The sequence below is a fragment of the Simochromis diagramma genome, unplaced genomic scaffold, assembly GCF_900408965.1.
Source record: "Simochromis diagramma unplaced genomic scaffold, fSimDia1.1 OVJJ01000516.1, whole genome shotgun sequence".
NCBI classification, from domain to species: domain Eukaryota; kingdom Metazoa; phylum Chordata; class Actinopteri; order Cichliformes; family Cichlidae; genus Simochromis; species Simochromis diagramma.
This window is the reverse complement of record NW_024386938.1, coordinates 137951-154123: the sequence shown is the minus strand read 5'-3', so window position 1 is coordinate 154123 and position 16173 is coordinate 137951. Positions and strand designations below refer to the sequence as shown.

The 16173-nt window shown below is 39.1% G+C and overlaps 1 protein-coding gene across 4 annotated transcripts in view; it reads right to left on the bottom strand.

Annotated features, from left to right (window-relative positions):
• The window catches only part of tanc2a (tetratricopeptide repeat, ankyrin repeat and coiled-coil containing 2a), a 53767-nt gene that overhangs the window by 25861 nt on the left and 11733 nt on the right, over window positions 1-16173 (bottom strand). For 2 of the 4 annotated variants that reach the window (XM_040037207.1, XM_040037208.1), the window contains exon 1: window positions 93-5722. In XM_040037207.1, the coding sequence (XP_039893141.1) occupies window positions 93-384 (292 nt within the window). In that variant the 5' untranslated portion in view covers window positions 385-5722. The other 2 variants (XM_040037209.1, XM_040037210.1) reach the window with 2 other exon arrangements.

Here is a 16173-nt window from a genome sequence, read left to right as displayed (position 1 = left end):
TTAGAGATAACAGATTAGAGTAAATTTAAAAAATATAGTATTTGACTGATAAAACAAGAATTTCTGGCCATAGAGAGATCCATCACTCTCACCTTCCTCCTGTCTCCTTCCTCTTCGATCTCTCTCCACTCCTTGGATCGGACAATCCCCCCAATCGCGACACAACTGCGAACTCTCCTCGTGAGAGTGACAACAGCAAACGTGCAACAGCAAGCGCCGCAGGAGGGACGAGGTGTGGTTGACGAAGCCCCCCGCAAACACACCTCGACCACAACCGCAGCCATTCGCCGGCCCCCACGGGTGACGGACACTGGAGCGCCCGTGGCAACACCACTTGGCTCTGGAGCGGGCGCATGCTTTCAAAATAGCCGCCGTGCAGTCCATGGCTAGCTGTCAGCAGGACTCTGATTGGTTCACAGTACTTCCATGTAGGGGGCAGAGTAAACTAAGTCAGCTGAAGTTGTGCTCTTCTCCCTCTCCATTAAGTTTTGTTGGTGAAAATGTGATGACATCATGATCCCGTCTTCTTCACTTTGGTATCGAGCTCCTCCTTCTCCAGAGTACACAAAGGAGAGGGGGAGAAAAAGATGAACGAGGTAGAAGTGAAGTGATAAGAAGAGGAAGAGACTCTCCGGAAAAAGAAAAAAAAACACACCAGAGGTGCTCCGACTTTTCAGGCTGAGTGACTGCGGGACAATAAAACATGCAAATCCAGTGGTAACAGATGAAGTTCTTTGTTACTCTTCAGAGGTGAAACAGCAATCTGCATACATGAGAAGTGCTCTAAAGTTGACTGCAACTCACACAAACCTGGGAAATGCATTTCCACTGGTTATTGTCCTTTGTAGCCAGAAAAATGAAAGCCTTTCTCATTCACAGGTAGAGTCCCAGAAAACAGAGTAACAACTAAAGCATCCAGTGCAAAAACAAGCAAAAAAGCCCACAACAATCCTCTCACATACGGTACGCTCTTAGGTCAGAACACACAAAAAAGAACACTTCTAAGTGTGCAAAGCCTCTTTCTCCACCAGCAGAGCCTCCATATCTGGTCTGAAAGACGACCTCCCTCGTCCGACTGCACCGCAAATTAAAACCTCCCCTCCTCCAACCCCCAAAAAGAAAAAAAAACCCCACACAGGCGAGAAACAGAAAGCCTGCAGGAGGAGCTGAACCGAGAGCGTAATCTGTTACATGTCGAGAAGCACGAGGAAAGTTTAGAAAAACAGTTCAGCCTTGTCTCTTCTAAAAGAAGAAAAAACGCGCAGAGACAGAACAATTTCTGAAAAGCAGCAGAGCAAAGAAATGCTGCAATTAAAGTGAAACTCTTTCCAAGAACAGAGGAGAGTGCGACCACAAATCACAGTGAACATGGAAGACTGTAATCCACTTTAGACCAAGAAATGTGGAAAATGTATATGAACTAAAAAAAAACTAGTTAAATATTATTTAAAATGTGATTTTATGAAAGAGTGCAGAAAAAACGGGTTTAAATTTAAGACTTGAAGGAAAGATTTAGGCTGAAATTTGTGGAAGAACGAAGAAAAAACACAAAAAGCTGGTTTATGATTCTATAATGTCTCCAACGTTTACCTTTGACCTTTTGTTGTTCACCTAGAAATAGTTTTAGGTTTAATAGGTTTAACCTGTTAAACCTAAAACATTTAACAGGTTACATTAATACCTTATAGGTAACATATAGATGTACAGAAAAATGAAACTACTAGAGATAATGTATCTAAAGCATTATCCACTCATCTTAGAACGTTATTACACTATTTATTTTTTTATTTAGTTTTCTAAAAACATACAGAGTAAGAACATTTTGTAAAGCCACAGTTTAAAGCCTCTGTGATGTCACCCACTGGACTGTGAGGTCCTGCTATAAAGGCTCGAGTCAAACATTTTTACCATGAGCATCTCTTTGAAAGCCAGATGTGATAATAGAAAAGTGGAGCTGACTGTGAAACAATAACCTCCTCTGATTGAATAGTCATTAGCAAATAAGCTTGGGCGATATGTTGTCAGTCCAACAACCGATGACAGGCGATATATTCGCGCAGGCACAGACATTTTGATGGGCGGAGCCATGTAATCATGAATGGACTGATTTTCGCGTTTAGAATTTATACGTTTTGTTTGTTGAGGGAATATTTTACCTTCTTTTCTTGTTTGTTTCAGTATTAATATAGCTACTTTTTGGATTATTCATTCATTTATTTCTTTGTTTGAGATTCGCCAAATCATACAAAAGACTTAACATTACGTCTGAGATTTTTTTTTGTGCTGGCTGAAAGAGACATTTTGATTTTTAAATTACTTTTTGTTTAATTTGTATTTGTAGTTTGGTCGAGTGTGTAAGACAAACACTGGAACAGCCTGTAAACACGGTTATAGTAGAAAAAAAATGCAGTTTCTCGTTGTTTCCCTTCCCCACCATTGTTGTTGTTTCTTTATTCAAATAAAATGTTTTTGTCTTGCCGAACACAGGCCGCTGCCTTTCGTTCTTTCTGAGTTTGAGTAAAGGAGTCGCTGCATTTTGCGCACTCTGAGGAATGTGCATTTGTTCACAGCTGGAAGAGTGTGCCATTAAAACAGCGCTATTATTTTTTTGGTTGACCGCTTCTCTTAGCTTCAATAAACAATATTAGCAAACTTACTCGTGGGCAAATAAATAAATACACCGCTCTTGTGTAAACGATCGGCGAAAGGCTCGGCCTATCGTCAATAGTCGATATGTTCATCCAATCGCCCAACCTTATTAGCAAATGACAATATGCTAAACAATCCTCCTTTCTGAGTCTATAAACTCATTAATAAAGAGTCTACCAGACACAGATAGAATTGTATCCAACACAAAGTGTTTTCAGGTTGAAGGATCCCCCCGTGTTCATTAAAAAGAATTCAGATTTAAGCAACTTCAGTTTTGAATGAACTTTTCTGACCCCCGAACTACGTCCATCTTTTACACTGTTGGACTTATTAGTAAATTTTTGCTAGTTAGTGTAAAATACCAGCATAGAATCTGATTATATGTTAATAATGTCTTTGCAGCTCATTTACACAGCACGTACATAGTTAATTACGGGAGGTTTAAACATGTTATTCAAAGAAAGTTTATCAAATATTGTAAACTGAAAATAAGCTAAAAGCTAACCTTGCAGTTAAGCTCAGATATGATAAGCTCTAGTCAATCTTGAGCTAGAGTTAGCTTGTGTTTTTTGTTTTTTAATGACTGAATTTAACTGCAAAGGCTTTAATTATGGTGAATTATTATAGTTTTATAATAATTCATCAGATTATAGTGTTTACTAAGCAAAATACAAGTCCCAAATTGTATTTTAGCAAGAGATATCCATTCACTGCTCTTAAAATGAAAGATGCTAAATGTTGGTGGCCAAAAGATTTTACTGTTGACAAAAATCTGCTTAAATCGGCTTAAATCTAGGACTCTCCACCATTTGACCCTAGAACTAAAGAAGTTTCTCAGATGAAAGGTGAAACATCTTCAAGCAACTTAAAGGAGTCCCGACGCTTTTCTTTCCAAGCTCCTTAGACTACTGTTGACAAAAAGTTCATCTGTGGCTTAAAAAAAGCATAACTGTGAGTTGAAATCTTAAGCAGGCATTAGCTCATTTTTCTGGATTGAGGACATATAATTTATTTATTATTAAATTACTAAAAAACTAAATATTTGTCACAATAAAAATGTTTTTGTACAAAGCAACAACTTAATTTCCAATTAAATTACTTTTAGCTATTAAAAAGCTAGCTTACACTTAATTACTGCTATAGCCCAAGCTACATACCACAACATACTTTGCACACTGCCTCTATCTGAGATCAGTACAGGCAACAACTCTCTGTGTTGCTTGTTCCTGACACAACCTCAAAGGTATTTGTGTCTCTTCCCAGGATCAAACTGTGGATCCATGTCAGCAGCTAATGATGTGTAGAAGTCACGGAAAGGAGCAGGACAAAACAAAGGACAGGGATATGCCGGGGTGGTGAAAAAGAGTATAAGCACAGGGGGAAAAACACAATGGGAAGAAAAAAAAAGGGTTAAGAGAAATAAGCCAAATCTGAGATTGTCTATGTTTGTGTGTGTAGACGTTGTGCAATAACTAAAGAAGTCTCCCTTCTTTAGTGCCGTACTTTATAAAGGGCAGAGAGATAAACTCCACATGGTAATGTTTAAGACAAGTGTGTCAAATCAGCCCCGAGGAGGAGGAAGAGGAGCAGCGGGAGAAGAGTTTAGGTGAGGAGAGGATTGGAGAGCTTGGCAGGGGGCTGGGTGTAATATTTCAGTGTTTTCTCTCTCACTCAGGCACAGTGGGACGATCAAATACAGGGTCAAAGGCCAACCCACCCCCATCTGCTACCATACGCTGTGTAACAGGTCACAGCTCTGTGTGTGTGTGTTTGTGTGTCTGAGGGAGGAAGAAAACACATAGTGCGCAGATGACACAAACAGTCTGCAGTTTTAACTGCCTTTGAGTGCCTTAATGAGGAACAGGCTTGTGTTACCATGGTTACAAGAAGATTTGCATAAATTGCGCGTATAGATTTCTTATGATATAGATTCATTATGCACACAGAAGAGGACACAGACCCTCCCAGCAGCTTGAATCCTGTTGTTTCAGCACGTTTCACACCAAACATGACGTTTTAAGCAGCAAAGCATTTGCAAAGATCAACTGATGAAACGACACAGACAGATATGAATATGTTGTCAGCTGACAATGTTTCATCTTCATTGAAACTTTCGCTTAATGACAGAGCTTATCAGCTCAGACTGTTCCAGAAGGATTCCCCAGCTTACTGCCATTGTCTGTGTGCAGCTGGAGGGTTATGATTTAACTTTGCATTAACAGCCATACGGACTTTCCTGAAATCCTGACAATATGTTACACTAACTGGTTGTCCTCCTTCTCCTCCTTCGGCAAACATTTGTGGGTTTCCACTGTATAAGTGTACTCACATGATAAACGTGAGTCGACGCTTCACAACAACGGGCAGGTTTCTTGAATTTGCAAGGATGCATTTCATATGTATACATGTATATCCAACATGTTTATTACATTTCTCACACAAATGTATTTTAGTCTTGTACCTTTCATTTATTCTTGAAGGACTTTTTCTTCGAAGGAGTTGAGCTTCACCCTCTAGAAACTATTTTAGTTTTGCCTTATAAACATTACTCCAGGTATGGATTTCTAGAAGTTGATGGTAAGTAAAAATGAACTACTAAAATACTAGTGAGAAAGAGCTGACATAGTGTTTTGGTTGGTTATTTTTTATATAGGCTCGCTTTACAGCAACAGGAAAAGCAAAGGCTAAGCTAACTGAAGTTAGCAAACATTAACTACTAGCTACGAAACGATGAAGTAATCTAATATAATGTGAGTTAAGATTTTTTGAAGTATTTTCCCTGTGTGTGGTTCACAAATACAACAATCCCCCAAGACTTACAGCTTCGTCCTGTACTAAGTGGTGGCACCAGCAGCACTGTAGCAGTTAAACAAGCTAACACAAGCTGGGGGATAAGATGGCATTTAGCGTTAGCCTGGTGAGTTAGTATCTAAAATCTACAATATCATGGAGTGAGCGGCATTGTGAGGTATGAATTGAGACTATTTGTTGGCATTTTTGTTATTTTAAACAACTAAAGGCATGCAGAATTGTCTGGTAGTTATTCTTGCTTCTAGTGCACCTGTGAATGTAAACATACCTATCACTCAGTGTGTCTGTGCAGGTTCAGTCATCCAGGTCATGGATGGAACTTGAAAAAAAGAAAAGCGACTAGATCTCAATCTGGGTCAACACACCTGAATCAAATGATTAGTTCATTACCAGGCCTCTGGAGAACTTCAAGACATGTTTAGCCATTTAAATCAGCTGTGTTGGATCAAGGGCACATCTAAGACCTGCAGGACACCGGCCCTCGAGGCCTGGAGTTCGACGCCTATGATGTAAGCCAAGGTGTGAAAAAGGGTATGGGTCATTATCAGCAGAGGTTTCGAATGAAACCATTGTGAGACCTTCCCTCACCAATCATGTGACCCATTGAGATCAATTGGCACAACTTTTTAAAGAAGTCCAGCTGCTTTTCTTTCCAAGTCCTTCGACTATCACTCAGTGACGCTGATACTGATAACATCATAAACATGTTCAGGAAGTATAAGTACAGCTCTGATGTAAGATTTAAGGGCAGATTTATAAATATTTGTATATCCTACCAGTGTGTTCATATTTTCATTGGGTTACAACATAAAAAAGTAGGTCTTGTCCATTAAAAAGAACCAGGGCTGTGGCTCTGACAGTGGACACTTGGTTACTAATGAATGAAACACTGCAGGTATTAACCCTTTTTGGTCTAAGTCGTTATCATTGATGAGTTTGCCCTAATCCTGTGCTTTCAGAACATGATGTTTCTGTTCTTTTCAAAAACTGTGCTCCCAGGTCAAAATGTACAGGTTAGGGTTAACTCCCAGCATTATTTAGACCTCAGATGGTTAACATGAGTATCACATTAGTAAGGTAAAATAAAATCAAGGTATGTACATTGGATCAGAACAGGAAAAGAATTGGATCAGTGCATCTACGGGGAGAAGAAGCCACAGGAACAAAGAAAATCAAGGAAGGAGTGCAGTACAGTTTATATATTATATTTAAAGACAATTTCAAGTTTTGGTTTTAAAATATCACAGTAGCCATCACTACTTGGTAGTTATTTCTGAGTCCTATGCAATATCAACAAAAATATTTTTTATCAGCCGTTTTAAATGCAAATAAAAATGTCAACAAATAATTACAATCACGTTCTATTTATAAGATGCAGAAATATATACACAGATATTGTGACTAATATTTGCACACATATTTCCAGCACTACTTGTTGTTTTTATAAGACCACATAAACGTCACACAATCAAATACTAAACATGAGTGATCGACCAACATACTGAGCTACACAGACAGCCCCAAAAGGTTGATTCTGTTCATCTGGACGTAACGTTTTCAGTGGGAGAAACCTTTCATTGAGCACGCACTGAGATAAATAGGCAGTCCTACCAGGTCTCTTGCCCAGGCGAAGGTTAAGGAGAGGAGAGGAGGGGAGTGAACGAGTGAATCCTTCGATCATCCTGACTTCTGATGCCTCTGAGTCCGTGTTACCTATTGGAAAAGTGACAAAGAGCCAGAGAGAGACACTGCTGCATGAAACAGTGGTGTACATAAGAAGAACTCATCTGTATGTGCCCAAACAAACAGCCAGCCATGATCTGCGTGTTTTACAACAATATTAGATGAAAATATTTTGTGTAATATAGCATTAACATATCTATCTATTTACACATCCATGACATGGCTTCATTGAAACACACAGACTGGAGGCACAGCTTCTGGTCGGAGCACAAAACGACGGGTGAAAAACACATATAATATGAATTTACTGACCACTGGTATTGTTCTTGCGACCTTTGCCGCCCAGTAGCATCTTCAGGCTGTTCCGGAACATGATTGCTCACGATGTAAGCAAACACACATGCGCACACTTCCTGTCAACACTCCTACAGAGATGGAGACAGAGAGAGAGTGTGTCAGTAAACCATTAGAACTAATCACTTCCTTTTCCAGCTGACTCCTTATGTCCAGTCATGTTATGATCCATATGTGTTCCTTAACAGAATCTCATTGCTCTGACAGTTTAATCATCTGCAGTGAATGTCATTTCCTTGTGTAAATGTCTCTGACCGAACTCAGTATACTGCTATAGTGCTATAACATCAATAGCAGCAGGTCCCCAGAGTATCTGAAAGGACACTTATGTAGCTTGGGTGGCAGAAACAGAAAACAGGGAGGAGACGTGGCACTCCTGAATGCCTGAGAATCCTGAATAGAAATATATGTAAGAATTCTGTTGTTGTGCATTGCATCAGTGATAAGCACGGAGGACTAATAAAAGGATAAGGAAATACATCTGTTATAGGATTATGTGCATTATATAGGTTCTGTCAGGTAGAAGATGAATCAGATTTCCATTTATTCTGGCATTATAAAAAGGAGCATGACTTGTTTCTAGAAGAACTTTGGTGGCTTTTAACAGGAAGAAGGCTCATGGAGAACCACCCTCAGGGAGGGGCGGCTGTCTGCCGTGATCGGCTAGGGAAGAGTGGATGAAGACAGGACAAAGAAATGCTGTGGAAGAGAACCAGAGATTAATAATAACACGAGGTGTATAAACACATAGTGAGTGAAACACTCAGGCTACGTCCACACTTTTCGTTTGAAAATGCATCGTTTTCTCTCCGTTTTGGCCTCCCGTCCACACTGAGACGGCGTTTTCGGGCTAGTGTGGTCATAGCCTCAGTGCATCATGGGAATCCTCCAGCAGCCTAGACCTTTTGCAGCAAAGTAAGGGAGGATTTAAGCTCATCATTTTTTTTGTCAGATGTGTTGATTCATCACATCCAGTTGAAAGCTCAGTGAAGCTAGCAAAGGGGTCATACCGCTGCGATGCTTTAATACATACATAAATGGACTGTTACTTACACAGCCCCATTCTTTTCTGTTTGATTACTCAGTTTCTTACTACATGCCTCATTCACATACATTCATACTATCAATTTTGACTTAACCCTGTAAGACCCAACCCATCAAAAAACAGCCAGAAAATTCTGTTTTTTTGGAACTGAGATGTTTAATAACCCTTATAACAAAATGCTATATCATGTATATATTTGCTATAGCATGTTGTTTATGGTATATCTTTATTATATATTTATTAGTGCTGTCAGTGTTAACGCATTAATGCTGTCATCACGATTAACACGATTACAATTTTTAAAGGGCTCAACCCATCTGGAGCGCAGCATGGACACACGTTGGACAAACTTCCTGAAATGCGTTAGCAGAGTCATTTCAGGGATTTTGAGTCAGTCTGCGCTCCAGACGGGTTAATTGTTCATCGCATTAGTCGTGATGATGGCGTTAACATGTTTAAGCTGCATTAACACTGGATGCTGAGTAACCCCTTACATGGATTGATCTGCGTTAACTCATTAACGCGAATTAGCCCATTTTAACGTGTTAATGCAGATCAGCCTGCGTTAACCCGTTAACGCTGACAGCACTAATATTTATTATATATTTTTTGTATGGCATTTGATACATTGGGCATTTTTGGCAACTTTTTGTTAACAACAATGTTAATTTTAGACAAAAAAGAGTTTTGTCCATAACATTTTGAAATTATGGCAAGTATTGATCATGTTCATGAGATAGAGGTCTCAGAAACTAATGTAGGAAATATGATACAAATGGCATTATAGGGTTAACATTCACACATTCCCCTGGAGAATTCACAGACCAATGGATACTAGAGGTGGGAATCACCATACATCCCACGATACGATATTATCACAATATTTAACTCACGATATGATATTATTGCAATTTTTTAAACTATTTTGCAATATTCAGATTCTGTACATAAAGGTAAACATTATCAATATTCATTTTATCTAATATCAAAGTCTCACACTCAGTCTTTCTCTCATTTTAGTCAGTTTTATTGTTGACAAACTGAACGGTTTGTATTACAGTCTAGTCCAACTTAACTGAATGCAACCATCTGGTACAATTATAGCTATTCTGAACTATGCAATATGAAAACTATGCAGCCCATTCAGCAACTGAAGAATTTGAAAGTAAATTAAAAGAAAATATAATTTTACATTAAATAAAAAAGTTTTAAACTTAATTAAAACAAAACATGTCTTAAATTAAAATAAGTAAACTGTCATGTTTATTGCTGCCAAAAAAAAAAGTTAAACACATTTGGACAGTGAAGGAATGTCAGGATTCTTGCTCAGAAAAAGGAGCTGATCAACATGCTCTGAAGTCAGAGCATGTTCCAGTCCACAAAAACTTTTTTGTAACAAAATATCGATTTCTGCTGTCCCTGTATCGATACATTATTAGCAAACAAAATATCACGATACTACACAGTATCGATTTTTCCCCCCACCCCTAATGGATACATCAGGGGCAACTTGGGGTTCAGCATCTCGCCTAAAGATACTTAAATATACAAACCAAAGGAGCTGTATGCTCTACCTCCTGACCCACAGCTAAACATATATGAGCTCAGAACTTCATTCTAATCAGTCATTTGCTCATAATGGGGTCTAAACACGTGCTGAAATAACCAGAAGTACGTTACAGATATACCATGGCCAGTTAGCTAGTGTTATAGCAATAAGCTCATCAACCCACTTTTGGTGTTAGCAGAGGGTTGTGTGTGGTGCACCCTCTATGAACCTTTATGACCACTGTCTACGACTGTAGCTGCGGACTAAAATCCTTTTCCTACTCTCCAGCCTCCAAGTTTTAGTTGGGAATTCAGTCTTTTCAGAGCACATTTCCAAAGCTGAACAAGGACCACTGTCAGCAGCTGCAGTCCAAGATGGTGGAGGTGGAGTCTATCCATGGAAAACTAAAAAGCCGTATTACATTTAAGAGTTGATTCTACACAGAATCACACATCACACAACATTTCCCTTCTTTGCTCTTTTGCTTTACTACAGTGTGACTTTTGAACACACCCATACTGCTGCCTGGCAATGCTGTTGCTAGGCAACCATCTGCGGTTGCTAAGCAATCCCCTAATGATAATTCATATTGATGTAACCCTTTTTGCCTGGTGGTGTATGCTTCTCTGGTTTATCTGTGCCGTATGAAGGCTACAGAACTTCAGATGTGGGTCACTGTGTCAGTGTGAGGTTATTGACTTTGAGCAAATAAGCAACTCCATGAGACTTTACACAACTTTAACTTAACGTGAAAGACACTCAGGACAAATATGTGAAACTATTCAATTGAAAGATAGTTTGATTTAAAAAACAGATTTCTGACATATATCCTAAAACTGAAGATGGCAAATGCACATCTTTAACCTTGTGACGTCTAAGCTGTCAAACCCTAACTGACCTTGGGCAATCTAATGAACACCTCATTTGTGTTTTATTAAACTGTTCTCCTAAGTCAGCAGGAAAAAAATATTTATTCATTCTAACTATATTTTTCCAAAATATAGGGATAGGTTAGGGCTACCACCTACTTCTTAGATCTCAGAGGGGTAAGAAGATAAAGAAGATGTACTCTACATTTCAAGGGCACTGATTTGATTACACAGTATGGGTACCTGACATCTGGGAACAAAAGATGTGTTTTAGTGTTGACTTCAGGTTTGGGGTTAGCCATGTGGTAGCTAATACGCGCTGCATTAGTTTTGTTGTGTTCCAGCTATAACTTCATCAGACGACACAGTGTTGTTTGCACTATCAATGTGGGGGGAAGCTGAAATCCCTTCAGTCTTCTCCTGAATGACATTATCGCCACTCCGAAAAAACTCTGAAAAAACTCATCTTTTCAAGATGCTGCTGTTTTTCTCTCTGTATAATCTGGGAATCTCTGAGCTCTTATACTGATATATCATTAATGGTAAATACAGGCGCAATTGTACATGCACATCTTTAACCTGACCACACTGGCCATGCTGGTTTCAAAAATTGAGAGTATCCAAGGCAAAATGACGCCAAAGCGTGGTGCACGGTGCTGCTGTCAATTTTAGCTCATGCCTCGTGCCTTTTCGCTCTCCCTGTGTTCTGAACTCTGCTGGTGATCCCTTTCCTGTTCCAGCTCACTTTTCTTCCAATCAGCACTCAATCTACACACAGCGTGATCTACGTCGAGCTACATACTGTTCGGTTTTTAGGCAAATACCTCTGCAAACAGAAACAAATGCGGTACTATGAATAAGTGGAGTGGAGGAAAGTAAATGTACTTCCTTGTAAAAAATTTAAATAGTTTGTGATGTCAGTTAGAGGGATTATTTTCTTTGTTCCCTGATTTCCAAAATGTGGGAGAACAATGCAAATAAAAACAAAAGTTATATTTCCTGATAGCATAGAGTTAGGGTTACAGTTAGGGAACCCAATGCTGACTTAGACCTCACAGGGTTAATCTCAGTTGGTTCAAAGTATTGCTACATAACAAAACCAAATTGTGTCTTGTGTGAGAGAGCCTACATGGCAAGAGGGACGTTTAAATAACACAGGAAGCCCGAGTCGCAGTGGCATTGCTTCCTCACTGTTTTACTAAGAAAATGTCTCTGCTTCAGGATTTACACTCTGAAAAAAATCCATGTACAACATGCACTGAATAGTTTTAGGACTGGCACTGAAACCACACCAGGGGTTTACAGTTTAAACAGTTTAAGGAACCACTGACCTCTGGCCCCCTCTGTTGACCATTACTGATAACAGCAGCATAGATATAGTTTCCACTGGGAAACTGATGTTTTCACAGCACAGCAATTTAATAACTGTACTCTCATTCAGCTTTATTAAACTACCAGTGTGAGTCACGTCAGCAACAGTGCATATTAATTAGGCTTTTACACACACACTAATTTCTGTCATGTTACTGCTGGCTTATTCCAGTTTGAAATACGACATATGGCATAAGGTTTCTATATGATTTATCATTATCGTGTTTTCTTTTTACTGGATATGTCTGACAACCATAAGTCCAAATATAAGACCAAAAATATTTATCACGATATACATCTGAAAATTTGCGATAACGATATAACTGACGATATAATTGACACTAGACAAAAAACTTTACAACGCCACAACTTTATTAGTGCAAAAAAACAAAAAAACCAATGTATTTTCACTTAAACAAGCAGCTGTTTTTTATGTGCATTAAAGTTATATAAAAATTTAACAGTGCAAATGCAAATTCCTTGCTGACAGTTTAACCAAAAGGCATTTCCAGTGGAAACTGGCCGACATATCCTCAGCATAACCATGTAGAATATCCACAAAACTTAAAGAGGTTATACACACACAATACGGTAATATTATGTTGAAGCACAGCACGTATCACCCCGCGAGGCTCCTGCCTACGATAGCCGTAATGCTCCGACAATCCATCAAGCGGTGCGGCTTCGTAGCTTAGCAAAGTCGTACTGAAACATTTGACAGATTTTCGAGCGCCGTGCACATAAAATCGTTTCGAGGTCAGTAAACACAACATTCATACATAAGGCACACGGGATTATAAGGGGCGCTGTCGATTTTCAGAAAAATCAAAGGATTGATTTTAAGTGTGCTGTATTTTCCAAAAAACACGGTAATAACAACGGCCCGCTAGCATGCTCTACCAAAAATAGTGCTTTGTTGTGTATGTGATGGACGAAAGCTAAACCAGTTCCACACCACTGAAGTTGCAGCATTTTTACAAACCAACAACAAACCAACTCTGGTTCATCCGTTTCATTCAACGTTCCGCTTTCGCCCTTCTCATTCTCCATCGCCGCCGCCGTGCTTTTTCTGCCATGTGTGTAAAGCAAAGGCACTGCGCATGCGCGTTTTATCCATATTCTATCGTGATATTTTATTTTCTTATCGTTGCCCAACATTATACCGGTATTAACGTGAACGATATGATATGGCCCAGCCGTATTGGCAGGAATATTTTAATCACAAGAAGATCACAAGCAACACTGCTACTTAGACACTGTGTGGAGCCATATGCCCCTTTAGTTCCATTATATTCATAATAAGCCAGATACCTAGATAGCTAACATCTCCAAAGCTGAGATTACTCCAAAACATTACAGACAGATGAACAGGACTACAGACTGGAGGTAAAATAGATACATTTGAAGTTTGATTTTTGGTTGAACGCTATGTCACAATATGTGAGCATAACATTAGCAGAGAAATCTAGATGTCTGATAAGGTGAATAGTGTTACGAAAATAAAAGCTATGTCATTGTCTTACCAGGATGGTTAACTTTAGTGTGCTGTACAACATCAAAACTACCAAGTGATCACAAGAAAAGTCATCTGTAATTCTGATTTTCTTCCATTAACATTTTTTTCTGCTTTTACCGACCCTAAGTTACAGTAAAGTAAACCAACTGCACTCGTAGTGTCACAGGTGTGCTACTCAAATATAAAGCTTAACAAAAAAAGAGCATCACTGTTTTTCAGTTCTTTTTGTCCAGTTCTTTTTGTTGGGGTGTTGGGGTTACACTGGAGGTAAACCTTAGGTTTAAACTGCACAATCTTTAACACACACATTATTTAATAATGGAAATGTAGGCTTCCTGCAATTATGAGGTGGGGTCCACATGACAAGCAAATTTAATTCAAATGACTGACACAGCACTACCTGTTTCCTGATATAATCTAAAATGATCCAATGCATGCTGGGAGACTTCACTACATCAACAATTTAAAGTTGAAATTTCAAATATTTTCCTGCTTTTAACAGTCCTACATGAACCCTGTTAGGATGAAGTCACCATAGGTAATAAGCTACATTATACTTATACAACCAGAAATGTAATAATAAAAATATTTTTTGGAAGGAGAAGAAGAAAAGAATCATTCTAACTGACACACATCATAAAGTATTTATAGTGGATCCAAAAAATAGTTTTTTTTCTTCAAAACATTCAGATCTAAAACTGCCCATGTGAACAAACATGTCAACCAAAGCAGCCACATGCTGTAAGCAAAGCAGTAAAAATGCTTCTGAATGCCATAAAATTGGGCTTATTTTAAACTTTTGTGCTGACAAATAAAGATATGCTAGAAAAATAAAGGTAGTCATAATAAATATTGACTTTCAGTTCAGTCTTTATTAACTGTGTTATACTTTAAGGTATAAAAGGCACAAGTAGTCAGCTAAGCGGGCACCCTTATGCCTTTCCTGATGACTGTAACTCACATTCATCACTGAAGACTGCCTGCCCTTTCCTCACCATGCAGGACTCACAAAGCTGCATCACGTTGTGAAGCTGCTGAAGTAAAATCTTTTTGGACATATTTACAGTCTTAGTGAGTTTGTACTTATTGACTACAGACATTCAAAAATACCACAGCGGTCTTTGCATGCCCTAAATCATTTCAACAACAAACACTGTCGTGATGGAAGAAAAGACTTTATGAAATATGTGCACACATATATGTATGACACATTTCCATCCAAACTTGTGCTGCCAGTTTGAGTCTGAGCAGCTCTTTCTCCATCGGCAGTTTTTATTTCCACTTTTTTTCTTCTTTTCTTTTACTGTTAGTCTCATATTCCATGGTTTCAATTTCTGTTTTTTCTGGAAAGACACACACACACACACACACACACACACACACACACAAAAACACACACACACACACACACTCACACACGCGCGTGCATAAAGGTACATGATGGATGAGGAAACCACTCAGCATATCATCATTACTGTGAGCAGAATGTGGCAGTCTCTATGCTGTCCAAGCCTCTTCCTCTTTTCCTCTCCCTTTGTGTTTGACTATGTTTTCTCTTGGGAACATTCTCCTTTGTGTGTGTGTGTTTAGTGTGTGTGTGTGTTTAGTGTGTGTGTGTGTGTGTTTTTTGTGTGCCCAAGGGAGAGTGGATCAGGTGCTACTACCAGGTGCACTATGAGCAAGAGAGAGAGCGAAGTGACTCCACAAGGACGAACCTCTCTTCAGTGAGTGTGTGAGGAACATGTGTGTGCAGTCAGATAAGCCACTGATGTCAGTAAATAACACTTTCGAATGTTTAATTTCATTCTTGAAGAAAAGCATAGTGCTGAAATTAATTTAGCATAACATTCATTCCCAGTGCAACCTCTCTTGGCAGCAGATATTTCAAAACCTGAGCAAATAAACCCCGTGGCTATCTGCGAGGGGAGTTTAGGAATAAGCCTAATCCATGTCTGAGAAAGAATCCCACAAAGAGCTTCTAGCTGCAGCAGCTAGAGCACTACTGGCTCTTTAGATATGATGCACACACAGCAGTGACTAGCTCAGCCTTGCATGGGTGTGTAATGTGTGTCAGTGTGCTAATCCTTGAAGGGAAGTAAGCTGGAGTGACGGGACTGAGTCTAAAAAATAAAAACCCAGACACCCCCCCAATCGACAGCACGCGCATGACTGAACTGCAGCACATATATTAATATGACAGTGCATGTGTCTGGGAAATGAGAGATGTTGGCCTTCTTATGTAAATGCACTGAAGACAAATTAGACAATGGAAAATAGACCAAGAGTCCTTTGTGTCTGCCTGAGATGGAAAAATGAGAAGGCAAGC